Source organism: Onychostruthus taczanowskii, unplaced genomic scaffold (assembly GCF_017590055.1).
Source record: "Onychostruthus taczanowskii isolate IOZ18803 unplaced genomic scaffold, ASM1759005v1 scaffold25, whole genome shotgun sequence".
NCBI classification, from domain to species: domain Eukaryota; kingdom Metazoa; phylum Chordata; class Aves; order Passeriformes; family Passeridae; genus Onychostruthus; species Onychostruthus taczanowskii.
In genome coordinates, this window is record NW_024499796.1 from 3,203,383 (window position 1) to 3,221,310 (window position 17,928).

At 43.7% G+C, this 17,928-nt stretch overlaps 1 protein-coding gene across 1 annotated transcript in view; it reads left to right on the forward strand.

Annotated features, from left to right (window-relative positions):
* Window positions 1–17,928, forward strand: part of PAPPA (pappalysin 1) — a 177,508-nt gene that overhangs the window by 35,145 nt on the left and 124,435 nt on the right. Inside the window, exon 3 of the mRNA XM_041406962.1 lies at window positions 15,797–15,942. Within this exon, the coding sequence (XP_041262896.1) occupies window positions 15,797–15,942 (146 nt within the window). The remainder of the gene's footprint in view (window positions 1–15,796; window positions 15,943–17,928) is intronic.

The window sequence follows — 17,928 nt, forward strand, 5'->3', positions numbered from 1 at the left end:
TCCGATCTGAGTTCCTTTGACCTCAGGCCGGGTATGCTGGGAGTGTGGAGAGCCCCAGCCTTCCCTTCCCTTCCCTTCCCTTCCCTTCCCTTCCCATCGCTGTGGCATTGTACATTTTGCATGGATAACCCTGAAATTCAGAAGTTCTTGAGGATTTTCGACAACTTTAGTTCATGCAAATGAAAATTCAAGTTGAAATCTGGGGGAAAGTCCTGCCACAGGGTCCTTTGTCACCCACCAGCAGCTCCATGCTGGGACTGGTACCCTGGAGCACCAGAGAGGAGGAGCAATTCCCTGTGTCTTCTGCTAAGCTGAGTATCTCTCATTCCAACATATAAAAGCACTTTGTCACATCAGCAGGAGACGATATTCCTCTCCCTTCACCCTCTCCAGTATGGCCCCATCAACATCCTTGTGTTGTGTTTCCAGCCTCGACTTTGTAATACAGATCACAGCTGGTTGGTTTGAATTTCCCCTGAGTTACCCAGGATGCTGCTGAAAGCACAGGAAGAGCAGAAATGCTTTAATCAGTTAAATCAATCAAACAAAAAAAAAAAAAGGTACACTAGACCTTAAAATTTACCCTGCAACCTTTGCTACTCGCTGCGATGACGTCTTTGTCCTATTTCTTTAAGTGCAGGATTTTATTGGGACTTGGCAGAAGGGTGAAGTGAGGAAGACACGGGAGGGGGTTTGCTGAGTTAAAAAAGGAAAAAGAAAATGTCAGTGAGAAAATGGAAATACCCTGATGCTCTCCAGCCTAGTGCTGGAGCCAGTCTCTCTCTCTCTCTTGCAGGGAAGGGGCTCCTTTTCCATTAGCTTTCCATGGCCATATTTAATGGGTTTGCTCTGACACAGAGCCAAGAAAGGGCTTTGCTGTGTGATGCTGGGTCCTGTGTGTGTTCAGGCATCCACAGCTGCTCCCTAGCAAGGGCTGCCTTTTGACTACTGAGGTATTTTTTTATAGCCACAGAGGGCAACTATTAATAGATGAGATTTACCAAAACACAGAGCTACGCAGTGTGGTGTGGAGGGGAAGAGGGAAACCTGTGGGATTTATGTCAGGAAAATTCCATGTTGAAATTATGCTGGAAGACACAGTAAAAATGAATATGCCAAGAAGGGGATTTAATCTGTAACTTTGGGCCATGCCAGCATTTCTCCTCCATTAAGGATCTGCCCCACCACATGAAACATGTGCTGAATTATTTCTTCGGGATTAAACAGCACAAAGTGTACAGAGGATGAAGATAAGACACATAGACACAAAATATCAGCTTTTCTGAGATGTGATTAAATACCAAAAGGAAGCAGAGGCATTCCTGACCCTGGAGACACTTAATTTTGATCAGACATGGGATTAGGTGAAGAATTCCACATGTGTGGATGGAGGGAGCTGATCAGGACTTTGCCTCTCTGTTTATTGATTGATTCATTTCTAATTTCCATGATGCAATGTAATGAGACTGGTAGCCCTGTCAGACTCACAAATTATATTTGCATATTGAAGACGACAGGTTTGGGAGCATTGAGCAGAGAGGAGTGAGATAATTAAAACTGCTTTTGAAGTCAGAACTCAGACATTGATTAAATATCATAAAATCCAGATGCTATCAATTAATAGACCCATCACTGTAATCATCTGCACATTTTTTGTGCACCTTCCAAAGGCACAATGGGGAGTTGCATTCCAGGCCAAAAAAAGATCCACTGTCTTATTGGGAGAGTGTGGGTATCAAAATCCCCTTTACACTTTGAAAAGCTTTTCTTTAAATTGCTTTGTGTTCCCTTAATTACTTAATTTGATTTTTTTTAATTGAAAAAGAGACAGGGAGAGATTAACTGGTGACAAATTTCAAGTAAATAAAGAGTGCTACACTCATTTAGAGAATGTGGGTAGACACCAGAAAAGCCAGAGCTTAGTTTGATTCACGTGAGTGTGAGAGAGAATGGAAATATTTCCAAACTATCTGAAATGCTTAGGTTTGCACAACTGGCTGAGAACAATTACAAAACAACATTTTTCTGTGATCTCCTGTTTCCCATGAGCTTGATGATGCTCTATTCCTGTCCTCAATCCCTGAAAATGGATCTGGAGGCAAACACAGGCATGCCTGAGGAATAGTCATAATTGCATAAACTTATATTATTCAAAACACTGAAAAAGTTTGGGCTTGGCATTTCTGGTTAAGGGGTTTTATTTTGCCTTCATGCTGATTCCTCCCAAAATGTGAGGTGTCACACTTACTGCACTGAGAGCTGAGGATGTGCACTGGCTATTTGTAGTTGTTTCTCAGTTCCTTAGGGAATGATTCCTGCCATCTGTTCACTGCAGGTATAGACATGATTGAGAGAATTAAATCTTAAAAGTCTTTATAATTGCCGGGAAAAGGTAGATCCTTCCACTAAGGTTTAGAGCACCAAGTTTAGAGCCCAAAAGCAGGAATCTAAATTCATTCACAGTTCACATCAGGCTCCCCCATCATGCTGTGTTCCTTAACAATCATTCCATATTTCCTATTTTTAAGTACATAATGTTGGTCCAAATGGATGTTCTGCTTTCTGCCTGGACTAAACTGCATTTCCTGGGCGCTTTGAAGTCCACAGAAAGATTGAACTCCCAAAGACCTTGGTCTTTGGCTTCGATCTCGCCATCCAGAGAACATGAGAGGCTGGGAGCCTCCCTGAGACAAAGGGTGATAGCTCAGAGCAAAGCTCCTATAGAACAGAACTGCACTGGAGTAAGCAGGAGAAATGTTCTGGATAAGGATTGATGGCAACAGTTCACAGCATTATAAAAATCACTTCCCTTTTGCCTCCAGCATTTTTACCACGACTGTGTCAGTGCCAAAACCCAGAACACACTCACTAATTCCTCCAGAATTGATCGGTCATGATAAACTTCCAAACACAGAGTAAAATACTTCCTTCAGACACATCAGAGTGTTTCTCCCAGTTTGCCTGGAGAAATATGTGCCGTTTGATTTCCCTCCCTGCATCCAATTTGATTCAGAAAAGGGCTGCAAGTTCCTGGCTCCCTCCTGGTACACTCAGAATTCTTCTGACATTTACTTTTGGGGATAGATTTATACTCGTGTTTGTGCTATAAAATGTCCTATTTATAAAGGGTGATTAGACACTGAAATGGGCTGCCCAGGGAGGTGGTGGGGTTGCCATGCCTGGAGGTATATAAGGAAAGACTGAAGGTGGAATTTAGGGCCGTGGTGTTGTTGACAAGGTGTTGTTTGGTCATAGGATGGACTTAAAGACCTCAGAGGTCTTTTTAAACTTAATTGACTCTGTGATTATGTCTTAATTCAGGCTCAAACCTTCAACTGTTCTCATCTTGATCAGACACAAAGTTCTTTTTATATCCTCCTGGGAAAAATACCTGAAGAATTTCTAGTTTTTGATTTATAAAACCATCATGGGGAGATAGTCTAATAGTGCTTGCAGGATGCCTTCTCTTCCCCCACAACTGAATGAGGCAGGATGTCAAGTTTTGCAAGTGCTTGGGCTGGCACAGAGTTGTGGAAGTGAGGGAATTCATAACAGTCCCACTCTGCCTATGACAGGGAGGTGCAAGACATCTCATGCTAACAAAGGCTTTTTAAGTATGGGTTTGTGTAATTTGGAGTCTGTGTGCAGGGATAAAAATTACAATCTTCAGTTTTTGCTGGGCCCTTTGCAGAGTTGGTTTTGTAGCCAAATCAAGATCTTAAGTGCTGTAGAAGTGGTTAGTGACACATCACCGATAAATTACAGGAGCAAACCAGAGCAAAAGCTGATGTGTGGCTGAACAAGTAAATGCAGTGCAAATTTGTGGGGAAGTTAAACTGCATGGCCTGTCCATAGCAGTCATGATCAGGACAAAAGTTGCTCAAGAAATTTGCCAAAAAGGAAAATTAGAGTTTTCCCCCTCTTGTGCTATCATTTGACAGTGGAGAACAGATCTTTGCATTCTCACAGCCCTCTGCAAGAGGTCTGGGTTTGATTCACGTGGATTCAGAGGCTTGTGGTGCCAAAACAGGCAATTTCTGTACTCGTGTCTGAAGGCCAAATATATGGGTATGATTTCCTATAGTTTACAGTTACATGCTGGATCAGAGCTGTGCGTTTCATAAGCTGCCAGTCCAATTTAGCAGGGTCTGGGGAAATGTGTCCCCCAGGGAACGCTTACAATCAGCCTTGTGTTTTGGGCTGATAGTGCCTGTTTTCTGGTACACACGTTAGCAGATCCATATGTGAGGAAATCCAAACGTCCTTCCATCCAACTCCTGACCTGGGCACTGGCTCAGGCTGCTGCCCACTGCTGATTTTCTGCTGGCTGCTTCTTCCAGTTCAGGAACTGTCCACTCTGGGAAGCACAAATGCACACCAGGGATCTGTGCAGGAACTGTGGGTCCTGCACAGGTTTACAAAACAAAAATTCTGAAAGTTCTTAAGTGTTTGGAAAAGGCTCATTTACATCTTTCCTCCTGCTCAGCAGAGAGAAATGAGGGGCAGGAATTCAATGTCAAGGAGTTCATTATGTTTGTGGTGTCTGTTACAGACGCTGTTGGCATGTTTTGCTTCCCAGCAGTCTCCTTGACAAAGGTATGATCTACTACATCTCTCTCCTGCTCTTTTATTCATTTCTTTCTGTTTTCCTAGAGAGCAAGAGTAGAAATTAAAAAAATTTAAAAAAAAAAAAGTTGGCTTTAGGAAGTACATTGTCCGCAATATTTTCTTTTTGCAACTCTGAACTATTTTCACTGCAGGTGTGTTGTTGTTTCTGCCAGATCACCTGGCAATTGATTGTGGATTCTGGGAACTTCAAAGCTAAATGTTCTCATGTAAAAATTTCTGTTTCAGCGACTGACATTTTCTATTTCCTTGTAATCTCATCATGGCTGGGAAAGAACAAGAGTAACCAGCTTTTGTGAATCTCATAATATTTAGTAGTCCTTTGCATCTGACTATTCAATTTTTTCTTTTCCTTAAAAATTTGTTCAAGGCTTCACAACTGAAGATCAAGATTTATTGTTATGATCCATCAATATCCCCTGAAAAAACTCCCTAGAAACCAAATAGAGAGAAATATAATTCCTTTGTTGTGACAGAGATAAAAAGTCTCCTGAGCCTTGAAATTGTGAGGATTCTCTTGCAGGACACTTGGTTTCCTTGAACTGAAGTTTCCATCACCAGACTGTGTTCTGTGTGAACTCACTTGAATGTCTCCTACACTTTTCTGCATAAGATGAAATAAGAGGAAATTTCAAGCAGTCTCATTTGAATAAGATTTTCATTTCTTTCTCATGAAAGAGGAAGATTGGGATTGTTCTAACCACTGAGGTCTTCCCACTGCAGCAGGACATGCTTCATGCACAACCCTGCCAGGAGGTTAACAAAGGAGATTTGGAAGTCCATGAGTTGTAAAAATGAAAACAGAAAAGAAGCGGCATCTCCAAAGCAAAAGGGATGTTTTGCAAGCTGCATATTTGGAGTGGTTATTTTGGCCCATCAACTCCAGAAGGATCTGCAATAAACATGCTCAGTCCTTCATGATTTTATGTGATTTTATTTTATTTTTTATGTTGGTGTCAGCCTGATTCCAAGTTGCTCTTCATTCCAATCTCAATGTATATCTCCCTTTGTGGCACGGGGTTTATGTGCAGGGAGGATTAGTGTCAAAAAAGTGGGATGAAAGGAGCAAAGAATTTGATCTTGTTCTTTTTTCACCCTGCATTTTTTGCTGTGTGGTAATTAGGGAAGATGCTGAAGGAGCAGCCCCTTAAAGTGCCAGCAGCACTGGCAGGGACAGTGCCACGTGTCCCCTCCTGCAGGAGCAGTATTTGCACCATGAGCAACCCCATGGCCACAGTGCCCCCAACCCAGACCTGTGTGCTGCTTCCCAAAATTCCTAAATATTCAAATATGTGAAAAAATCCTAAAAATACGCATATGTCACCTACAGAGCCTACCCAGGATCCTGACCCATCCCACCTACAAAAGGTTGCTACTGCAAGGGCAGAGGGCACAGGGAGCCCAGGACAGAGCTGTGTTCATGGGGTACTTCCATGCTTTCCTGCACTCTACAGAGAGGACAGAAAGCATTTCTCAGTGTTCCATAGGTGCCAAACCAAAGTCACTCCAACTGTGCCTCCCACGGGTCCCACCAGCAAGGCAGATGCTTGGGCAGGCTGCAAATGTAATCTCAAGCCTCACCCAGGATGGAGATGAGGAAGGCAGGCTACAGTTGAGTGTTAGTACTAGAATTTTTTAGAAAATTTTAATATAGAAGTTGCTCTGAGTTAGTCTCATAGTTAAAGAAAAATCTGTCTTAATATCACAAGTTTCCTTTAGATGTCTAATTTACAGAGGTTCTACCTAACTCTTGCCCCTGTTCAGTGGGGCAGGCTGCATTTCTGATCCTCCGGTGTTTTAATAAAAGAATCAGGTTGATTGAAACCAAAATGTTCCTTACATGAGCTGTTGTGCAGTGCTGTTGTGCCAATGTCTGTTGGTTGTTCTTGAAAGCTTTGGGTTGAGAGGTGGTAGATGCCAAATATGAGAACAGTGGCTGCTCCCTCATTGAAAGCAGGGCCTGGTTCCACAAGAATGAAGTTAATGTGCTGCCTTGGTTTCAGGAATGGTGAAATTGAGGGATTTGGGAAGGACCAGCTCATTGTAGGGAGCGCTGATGTTCCATCTGTGGAGCACCAGACCTTCAGGACATTTTTGGAGATTGTAAAATACAAGCCAAAGATTGTAAAATATGAGTGAAGGCTCATAAAGTATGATTAGTGGCCACCAGCAGAAAACGTCAAGTATCTGCAACACAGGACACCACTTATTTAAAAGAAAGATGATCCATATTATCAGAGAATGCAGGCTCAAGGGATAGAGGAGCTAATCCTTGCTGTCAGTTTTCCCATTCAGAAGACAAGGAAAAATATTCTGTTTGCCTATTTCATGACTTGTTCACTCATGGTAAAATTTCTTGAGAGGAGGCCCAGCACAAGGGGTTTTGTCCTGCTTCAGCATCACTTCAGCGGGTGGATGGGGTTTGGAGCAATGCAGGGCTGGTGTCAGGGCTTTGACCAGAATGGAATTTCTCTCTTCATGTTTAGGAAGCTTTCTGAGGCCCAGAGGGGAAGCAGTGTGCAAGTGCCAAGCAGCACAACTGAGAGTTAAACTAGCCTGAAATTTATACACCTTCCTCTATGGGTTTAAATTCTCCTGTGTACGTGAATGAGGTTGTCTGCAGCAAAAAGAGGTTTTCATGAAGTGGCAAAGGAAATCTGTTTTAACAGAACAGGTTCCTGAAAATATCCTTACATTACTTCTCTCTTTATGGTTTGACTTTTCTCCTTGTTACAATGGCTCAGGCTGGAGAGTCTGGAAAAACATCAGGGTAACCAGGGCAGAGGGAATATCAGATGGAGATGAGGAATAGATAAGAGGCAAATTACAGTACATTTCTCATGGGTCATTTGGCTCTAGTCTTGAAAAGAAGAGAAAAAAAAAATCCCGAAGTTGTAAAAGAAAGAAAAAGAGTCAATGAAAACAAATAAACCTGCCAGTGTTGCTGATTTCAAAGGCCTGTGAAATGTGCATATATGCTTCATAGTGCTCTGCTGTTTTAAATGAAATGTTCCATCCTTTAATCCTACTCACTGTCTCAGAAGTTAATTGTACAGTAAGATCACAATTCTCTCTCCAAGGCTTTCCCTTTGTTTTCTTTTTTTTTTCCTCCCTGTAAGCTGGCCAGCCAGAGTATCTTTTCCTAGTTCAGTGCAGTTTGTTGTTTTCTGTAGTATATTATGGAGTTCTGTGTAGCTTAATAATTTGTTATGGTCATGCAAGGAAATGGGCTCTTCAGTTCTTGCTGCTTGAGGGAACTCAAAAGTTGCTCCACTCTTGGATGTAGACCTTGCAAAAGGTGGAGCCTCAGTGATCAGATATTTATGGTCTGTAGCACTGCAGCTCTTTCTAAACCTATGCAAAGGTTATCTAAAGGTGGGGTGTAAGAACGGGGCAGTAAAATCTGGAAGGATAAAGAGAGAGAAGGAACATATAATATTAGATACATGAAGAGCCATCCCAAGTTTTTGCCCAGACCTCAGACAGGACATGTTAGACATTTGAAAATTTTTGCATCATCTTTTTCCCTTAGTCTCTGCTCTTTCTTATCCTGGCCAGAACAGGCAGCAGAAGTGCCGGGGGGAAAAGAAAAGAGAAAAAAATCTGTTTTCACTGTATTTCTGAATCTGAGCCCAGGTTTGTGAAGGATTTGGCAAGGATTTACAAACCTTTGAGAGAATCCGTGTGGAGATCTAAGGAAACCCGCCTCCCTCCTTTAAAAAGCAAGTTGCCTTGGCCAGAAATTGGGCAAAAATTGGTTGTTCCAACTGATGTTTCCTTTGAGATTTTGGATTTGAACCTGAAACTGCACTTTGAGAATCAAATTTTGCTCTAACTCTAGATTTACACTGAAGCAAATACATCACAGTCAGTGCTGATATTTGTGTGCAGCCCAGTGCGAGCAGAGGCTGGCTCTGAGTGCAGGCTCACATGAACAAACCAAGAGACGACCCAGCACAAAGTCTGGAGTAGTCCAGGCACCAAATTTATTCCAGGCTGTTGCTGTGGTTCAGCCTGTTAAGTAGATCCTGCATTAACCACCTCCAGGAGTTAAGTGATTGCATGAAATAAAGCTGTACCATTTATTGAAAGTCTTTTCTGAGGTCAGAGAAGGCTGGGCAGGGATGCACCCTTAGTGTTCTAAGATTATGTTACTGATTAACAGCAAATAATTTCCTTTATGTATTGGGTGGTTTTTTTCCTCTCAGTCCTATGGATTTATTGTTACAGTAGAAATTGGTGTGTTTCTAGGACTGTCCTGCTGGAAATCCTGGGGTTCAAAGCAAATGGAATGAAATTGATAACCTGACAGTAGTAATAATTCTCTACTTTCAAGCAAGGAGGTGCTCTCAGACTCTGTTGCAGGATAAAGAAAAACCAGACCCAAAGGATTCCCATATTTTGTGCAGTAAAGTTCTTATTTTCTTTCTATATTTTTTTTATGTATTTGTTTAACTGGGTGAGTAAAGCCTGAGTCACTATCCTAGTGGTAGAATTAATTCAGTTTGGAAAAGGGAAACCTGGGATCAATGAACACCCAGAGTTTAATAGCCACATTGGCTTTTATTTTGCATTATTTTTTGCTTAGGGGTCGGTCTTAACTGTAAAACCTGTCAGTGATGTAAAAACCCCAGGTCCAGGTTTAGCAGGCTCACCTGGATGCATTAAGAGTATCACAGAGTGACACAGAGTTCAGCAGGGGCTACAAACCTATCCAAGGAGCTGGATTTACGTTTGAACAATTATACTAAGTGGCTTTTCTTGGATCCTTATCGTTATTATATTTTTTTGCCAAAACATTTCTCCTCTCTTGTAACGGAAGATCAGATTTGGGGCCTGCAGAGGACATTTTGCTACAGCAGATAAACCAAAATTCTTTCAGAGCTGCCAAGCCTGCATGTGCTGACAGTGCTTTGCAATTTATGCTTGTGGACATGACCTAGCAACTGCCTGAGTTGGATGTGGCTGGAATTACAGTTGCACACTTGGATTTCAGTGTGAACACAGGCAGTGATCTGGATCTAAACAGGGACCTGAAGCCTCTCACTTGTAGTATTGTGGTTCTGCTCTGTTTCAGGCTCTGTCCCAATCACTGAAAGATTTATACCTTTATCAATAAATTATCATGACTTTTACTACATTTACACCAGTGTCTTAAATTAACACTAAACTCAGTGTAGATGAGGCACGCTTCCTGCTGCACATGATTTATGGCAATCCGTCTGAAATGAGGAGCAAAATTGAATTTGCCAGCAAAGGCAAATCTTTAACATCAGGTCAGACACAAATTTTATTGCATGTCCACTGCTAAAGAGGGTTGGTAGATTGTCTTTTTTTATACAGGGTTTTTATAGACCTGTAACACTTCAGGCTTAAAAAAAATAAAAAAATTAGAAATATTTCGCAGGTCTGAAATCTCTCCTGTGTCTTTGTGTCAGGTTGGAGGTGACAGACAGGACAAACGTAGCAGTTACATGGCACTGATAAACTCTCAGCTTGAGGGCTGTGTCCCCTTTTGATGACCTGCCTTTGGGAAAGATGTGGAGAGTGCAGATAAGAGCATCAGAAACAAGCAGAGGTCTTAAAAGCAGTGAGAAAGGCTGAGGAAATAAGATGGTTTTAGCCTAAAAATGAAATGATGTACAGGAGATATAGTAGGCTTTCAAATAAGTAATAGGTTTGGTAAAGCAAAAGGGAGCCCAATCTCCCTGTCAGGGGTTGAATGGTACAAATACTCCTCTAATAGAGCAAAAAGTATTTAGGCTGACCTTTAGAAAAAACCCAACTTTCTGACTATAAAGGAATTGAAACAAGGGCTGCAGGTTACTGGGACAGTGACATAGTGTCCGTCATGCGTGGTTTTAAGAGAGCTAAATAAAAATTTGCTTGGTGACACAGGAAGATGCCTTAGCTCCGGGGTGAAGGGCTGGCAGCCGTGGACTCTGGACATCCTTTCCAGACTCACTTTTCTGTGACCCTACGACAGAGGGCAAAAGGCAGCTCTCACACTGGCATCAACACTGCCTCTCCAAAAGGACAGTTAGCTGTCTAATCACCCAGGACTGAGAAATCACAAGAGGAAAAGATAAATTACAGCTGTGCACATCTGCCAAATGGCCCCATTTCAAGGTCAGCTTTCAGTGCAGTTACAGTCGTGGCTCTTGCCACTATCTTCAGGAAGAATATCCAGTATCTCAAAACTGTTCTTGCTCTTCTCTGCAGATACTGAGAATCTCTAGGTGTACACTGCACCCTGGAACCTGGGGCACTCTGTGTGGGCTGGACTACCAGGACAGACACGTGCTGGGTGCCTGGGCACGCAATGACTGCTGTGGTCACTGCTGCTCCCTGCACCCTGGGGCCAGGATGAGACCTGGAGGTCAGCCACACCACGCTGGGAATCACACCAGGATCTGTCACAGGCTGATGGAGAGTGTTCCAGGGTGTCCAAAAAAAAAAAAAAAAAGCTTTCTCTTTGTCTAAATCATGTACCATGGTTTAGGCTGGGAAATCATGTACCATGGTTTAGGCTGGGCTGACACTTCTGAGGAGTCTTGGGATGAAGAGTGATTCCCTGGGGCCCTGTGATTCCAGCAGATATACCCTGTCCTGCCGTGTGCTGAACCCAGTAGGTAAAGGATAGGACACTGTGTGTCAATATTGAAAATTGAGATATTTTGAGGCTGATTTCCTAATTCAGGAGCTGTTGGTTTTTGGCTGTTGTTGGTTGGGGTTTTTTTAAGGATGAAATGTAGTGCCTTCTGCTCCTAACAAACTCACCAGGCAGTTGCAAACCATACTCCATAGTGAGCAGATAGCAAAGTTCCTACTTTGTGTTGGATGGGATCTTACAAATAATCTCTTAAGTACCCTGTTTGTTTTCTTGCTGTAAAGTGACACTTGTCTTTGAAGGAAAAAACAAAACAAAATGAAACAAAGGCAAATAGAGAATAACTGGGAGCAAACAGTAGGAAATTTCCTAACAATAAGGTCTGGAAAACTCTGTGTTCCTTGCAAAAACAACCAGAAGTGCAAGAGCTGCTGCCCAGCCACATTAGGGGAACTTGGGGAAACCACTCTCTGACCTAGAAGAGAAGAAAAGGAGGAAGAGTTGCCAACCCCCAACAAAACTGATCAACTCCAGTCACCAAAACCAGGTTTAATATGATTAAATCTGGTATCAGCTGAGTTTAAGAGGCATTGCCAAATGTGTTTGTGGCTCAGCACAGGGGCTTGTGGCTGGGTTTGGATGTGGAGCTGTGGTCCAGCAAAGGGAGCTCCTCACAGTGGCTCCCACAGGCAGGTGGGGCTGGTGGCCAAGGGCTTCACCTCATCGCCTGGGGACAAGTCACAGCCCAAATGGACAGGAAATGGGTTTGACAGATGAGACAGGCACGGGGATAATGGCTGGGTGACTGATGGGGCGGGCTGTGTGATGGGTAGGGCTGCTGAGGGACAATGCTGGGTGAGCTAAAAACTCCATTAGACTGAAACTGGAGCACTGCATGGGATCCATATCCCTGACTGAGGGCTGGGGTTCACTGGGTAATGGCGAGCTGCTGCTCAGAACAGTTTCAGAGGGCTGTTTGCACTGCGGCAGAGGGAAAAAGAAAACAAAAAACTGCATTGAACACATAAGTAGATGAAAAGATCTGGGTGGGAATGTGAGCATTGTCTGATATGATTTGGTGTCCCAAATGGCCTTAAACAGCCCATAGAATTTCTATGTCTAAAACAGATTCCAGCAAAGGAGACCTTTTATGATGCACTAATAGGCTCATTAGGCTTTCTCCAGCAAGGCATGCTCACAGCATCATATGTTTTTTCCATTACAGGAATTACACGTGTTTTGTTGTGCTTTGGGTTTTGTTTTGTTTTCCACATAGACTTGCCCTGACAGTTCCCCCATTCAGGTTTATATTGGAGGTACCATCTCGAGCCAATGAATTTTATGAAATATGTTGCTGGCACTCACAGAGAGATGCATAAAGGAAATATTCTAATGACAGTTGGAAAGACTTTGATCCCTTTCCAAGACTGCACTCATGTCTTTGAAATGCGAGTTTGGCAGCGCTGGAAAGGCTGGGCTCTTTGGCTCTCTCTGGCACGAGCCCATGTGACAGACATAATGTCCTCTGTCAGGGGACCCACATAACCTTGAGAAGTGTAAGCAGTGCTCGCAGATTGCGCTGGGTCAGATAGTCTGGGCTGATAACGAAGCAGGGGGGAGTCAGCCTAGTCCAAAGCAATAACTGAAAGCTGTTTTGACCTGGTAACTGTTGGGTCTGCTGCCTGCGGCTACGGAGTTGGACATGAACTGCAAAAGTAGTTAATTTATGCCTCCTTGAGTGTAGGAATGTGGCGATGATGGATAGGGATGGGAGGTTATTAGAAACATGGGGAGGAAGGAGAGGAAGGAATTCCAGCTAGTGTTTTTATCTCTTACACACGCACACACTGGTTCCTCACATTCTCTTGTCTGCCTCACGTGTGTGCAGTGTCCAAATCCTCACTGCCACACTCACATCTCTGCTCCTGCATGCTCACACAGCACACACTCACACACTTCCCAGGGCTCTGCCTGAGCTCAGGGCTCGGGCATGTTTACGTGCTGGGGATTGCTGGCTGCTTCCATGAAGGAGTTTGCATTTATTGCCTTCCAAGCATGATCTACTTACACCTACATCCGGGCAGATCCTTTGCAAAAAATCCTCTTGGCATTCTGATCTTCTACCACTGAATACATTCTGCTCACTCACAGCTTTCCCCTGGCTAACAGAGAAAAGTGGTCAGAGAAATATCAGAAACTCAAGTCCAAAGGACTTAGTAGGATGGATTTACATAAGGCATGAGTCCAGTCTCAGTGAAGCATTGCCATCACTAGCCAATTAGTTAAATGCTGTCTGCTCTGGATGTTTTTTGCAGTAATAATCCATGTAACCCTGGAAGTTGGAGCACGTGGGCTGTATGGAAGAGAAAGAGCAACTGTGGCCATGCACTGAGGAAATAAATGGGGATTGGGTTGTGTAAATGATAAGCAAAGAGACAGCTGAGAATAAAGAAATATTAGTTTAGATTATTTGAAACCATGAGTGAAGAAGAAGGATAAAAATGGTAATCTCAGGAGGGGAGTTGGTCACTCCTACAGGGATTTGCATGTGTATAAAGCATCTGCATCCAGAGCAAACAGCACCGTCAGTCCAGGCAGCAGGACCTTCCTTCTTGCTGGAATACCAACACATAAACATTCTTCTAGTCAGACTAGGGGCTTCTGTTTCTGCCCCTCTTCTTGCACAAAACATCACATCTCTCCCACATTGTCTCTTACACTTTTGCTCGCTGTCAGTGGTGCTGCCATAGGTGCAGGCACACACTGTCCCCTCCACATGGTCACACCCCCTGTCACTCATTCCCTCAATGCTCTCACACGGAGAATATCTGGAAGTGCACATCAGTTCTCACATGTAATTTCAAGCTATTGCTCATGGATGTGTCTCTGTAGGAGCCCATGCTTGGAAAAGATGTTTTCTAAGGCACAAAGAAGATCCTGGGTGTAGATTGAGCAGAGCCTCAGAGCACTGTGCCAATCCAGGCAGGACAAGCTTGAGGAGCTGAGGGGAAGGTCTGTATATTTTCCATGGATGTGTTGAGAACACTGGAGAGATGAGAAATGTGTAAAGGGTCACAGTGCTGACCTGTCCTTTAGGATGTCATCCCCATTTGATTGGAAGATAAACACTGTACGGAATGGAAACATCCCCTTCCACTGGTGTCCCCAAAGAGCACATCTTCCTCCATGAGTCAGCCAGGGCCTGGGGACACCCAGCCATGATCTATTTTGGAGGCAATGACTTCAGCAAGTGGCAGGGGAAGCTATTGTGGAAATATGAATATGTTTTCCATTTGGGAGTCCTCCGCGGAAGGACAAAAAGATCTTGGTGCTGAGCCAGCTCCCCCATTTTTTTCTTCACCCTTCTGGGAGCAAAAGCCTTGCAAAGTATGCAGGGAACCCTTCTCAGAGCTTGTGGGGGTGTGTGGTTTGGGACAGCTATGTAAGCCTTACACACATCCATGCACACTCACAAAGGGGGACTCCAGGAAGCAGGAATCAGCCTGCTCATGGCCATGGTGGTGTCTGATCCTTACAGCCTTTGAACCGTGCTTAGCTCAGTGTGATCCCTCTCTCTAGGGTCTCCACCTGTCAAGGGAAGATACTACAACATAATCCCCTTCTAGTTTTTCTCCTATCACAACACTTCATATCAAAAGCCAGTGTGAGCTGGAAACAGAGAACCAATGGGTTTGGTCTTACATTTTGTTTTCTCCAGCTTTACTATGAGTTGGGGCAGTGCAAGCAGTGTGGCATCATAGTATGTGCACTGGCAAGTAGCTCCTGTATTCCAGTATTAAATCTACTCCTTTAAAGGAGCAAAAAGTACCTCCAACAGCCATCAAGTTTAAGGGATTGGCTTAGCTTGCCTGCAAACAGACTGCTCTGTGATTTCCAGGCATCCCAAAAGCTAAGGAGAAATGCTGCTCACCCTGGGAGGACCTGAGGAGCCTTAGGAATTTATGTCATGGTATGGTACCACTGCTGGGGAGAGCTCATGCAAGGAAACCTCTTGGCACAGCTTTGCCTGTTGGGAACAGCAATTCCCAACCAGCTGTGGGATGTCAGGGTAAGGCCATGTGGGTTTCAGCACCAGTGACTGCCACTGGTGCTAAAGGAGTGGCTCTGTGAGCTGGTGTCTGTTGTGGTGCCAGCCTGAGGATGTGAAACTTGTTCTTGTGAAAGAAAATTAGAGGTAACAACAACAAACAGCTTAGAGGAAATGTGCAAGCTAACTGCTGGTGTAAAAAGATTTACTGACCATAATACTTGGTTAATTACATTCATAATAAATAGATTCCTATACTTATCTTGAGAATGTGGACAGCTTTATGTATTTACCTTGGATTTTGTGGCCTTAGTTAATCAATGGTCTGAAGTTTTAGATGAGATTCACTACATGAATGCAAAGTAATCAAAGTTTGGGAGAGGGTTATTAAAACATTTCAGGTGATTGATATGCAGGGTATTATAAGACCTTTGCCTGGATTGCAGCACTTCTTCAGTGTTCTGTTGCTTTTGTGTCACCTTTAGGAAAAAAATGCTTTTCTTTTTCTACAGGGCATACTTGGATGTCAATGAACTTAAGAACATACTCAAACTGGATGGATCCACACACCTCAACATCTTTTTTGCCAATTCCTCTGAGGAAGAGCTGGCTGGAGTGGCAACTTGGCCCTGGGACAAAGAAGCCTTGATGCATCTAGGTGAGTGATAAAGATGTTTCTTCTTTGCAAAGCATTCTTTTGAGGCACTAAGAAGGAAAGACAAATATGCGTTAAGCTCTGTTCTGATTTCTTATCATTCCTCTAATATATAGTCAGGGGAGAAAAAGTATTTCATGATTCCCAGATACTGGCTCACAACCAGGAAAATATTAGGTTATAAACCCAAAGCATATTATGGTATTTGTAGATGATGTCAAGCTGAAAGTATTTCACCTTTTCAGTGAAGCTACTTTACAGGGCATTCACTCCATGGGAGCAGTTTGCAGAAGGCTGGGGGATAGGTGTGGGGATGAGAGAGAGGTGAATCTTTAACCTTAGCCTGTTACATTCTGATCCTTAGTTCATTAGCAAGTAATCAATTAGCTCACAGACTGTAGCTAAAATCTGCTGCTATTTTTCTCTACCAGTGTGCAAAAGAGCAAACAGCTGAGGGATTGTATTTCTAATGTTCACTTGAGTGGAACTGGAAGGAGTTCACTACCCTGCAGATTGCCTGGTCTGTTTCATAACCAGGTTGCTGCTGGAACCTGGGGATCCAGACAAAGCTCTTCAGCCTCCCAAATGACTCACTGCCACCTGCAGTGCCACTGGACCTGTGCTCCCTGCAAAACATCAGAGGAGCTTCAAAAGATTCAGAAGGCACTGACTGAGTCAGTGTGAGCTTCTCCTAACTTCACAAACCTCCCTCCAGCTGCAAACCTGGTCTGGTCATCTCCTCCGAGCAGGAGGTCACATAGGTTTTTCAGATATTTCACCAGTTCATCCAGACTCTCCTAGGCTGGAAGTGAAGTCCAGTTTAAGCCAAGTTAAATCTGTGATAGACAGTTTCAGCCAGTTTTTATATTACCCAACCCCATGTTGAGCTAAATAAAAAAGATATGGTGACTATAAACCTATATGAGGAGAACAAGCAGCATTTATTATCCTAAAACATACAATGGAAGTCGAGCTGGTGGAATAGCCATCAGTCAGGGGGGCTTTTCCAAGGTCAAAAATACCCCAAAAATACCCCGTGTCTTTATGGTCCCCTGTCTCTGCAGCAGAGAGAGGCTCCATGGTCAGACCAAGCAGTTGGCACTGGCTGCCCTCCTTCAGTTTATTAAATGTTTTATTACAACATCCAGCTCTGCAGCTGCTCTGGAAGAAGTGTGAGCAAACTTCCCTTCCCAAGGAGCAGCATTTACACACTGACACTCCTGCTGAGCTCAGCTGGAACTGAAACCACTTCCACCCTGGCTTGCCTGCAGCCTCATCTCTGGGGCTCCTACTGGGAGCGCCCACAGCAGAAGGCTCCTGTAAATGCCCAGCAGTGACCATGCCCCAAGACAGCATCTGACAAAAACAAAGATAGCTCTTAACCCCAGCCTTGACCAGCACCGACAGGGATGGGATTTCTATCACTTTGGGATGACAACCAGCGTGGATTGCTGGTTGTGGGTTTGATCCTTGTGTGGGCCATTTGCTGAAGAGTTGGACTCGATGATTCTTGTGTGTCCCTTCCCAGCCCAGAAGGTTCAGATATTCTGTGAAAAATTAGCCCCAGTGTCACTGCACAAGCGGGATATGGCTGCAATGTAGCTGCTCCTTCCCTAAATGAGGATTTTCACAGCTTCCCTTGGTGTTGCCATGGGAGAGAGCAGAGAACAAGGGGAGGGCTCCAGAGTGCCAAGAAGAACCTTCTGCAAGAGGGCTGGGGCTCGCCCAAAGCCCTGATGAGTTCTTCTGTCACTTCGTTAAGCTAATTGTCAGCATCATGCCTGAGCAAAACAATTTAAATTCAGCTCCTACAGAGCATTGACAGAGTTCATTGACCAAAAAAAAGATCTCACAAGAAAAAAAAATAGACATTGGACAGCAGATTAAATTTGACTTGCTAGGAGAAAAAAAAAAAAAGAAGTAAAAAATAAATAAATAATGCTCATAATTTCCTGTCATAATAGCCCTCCCAGACCTGTGCTTGGTTTG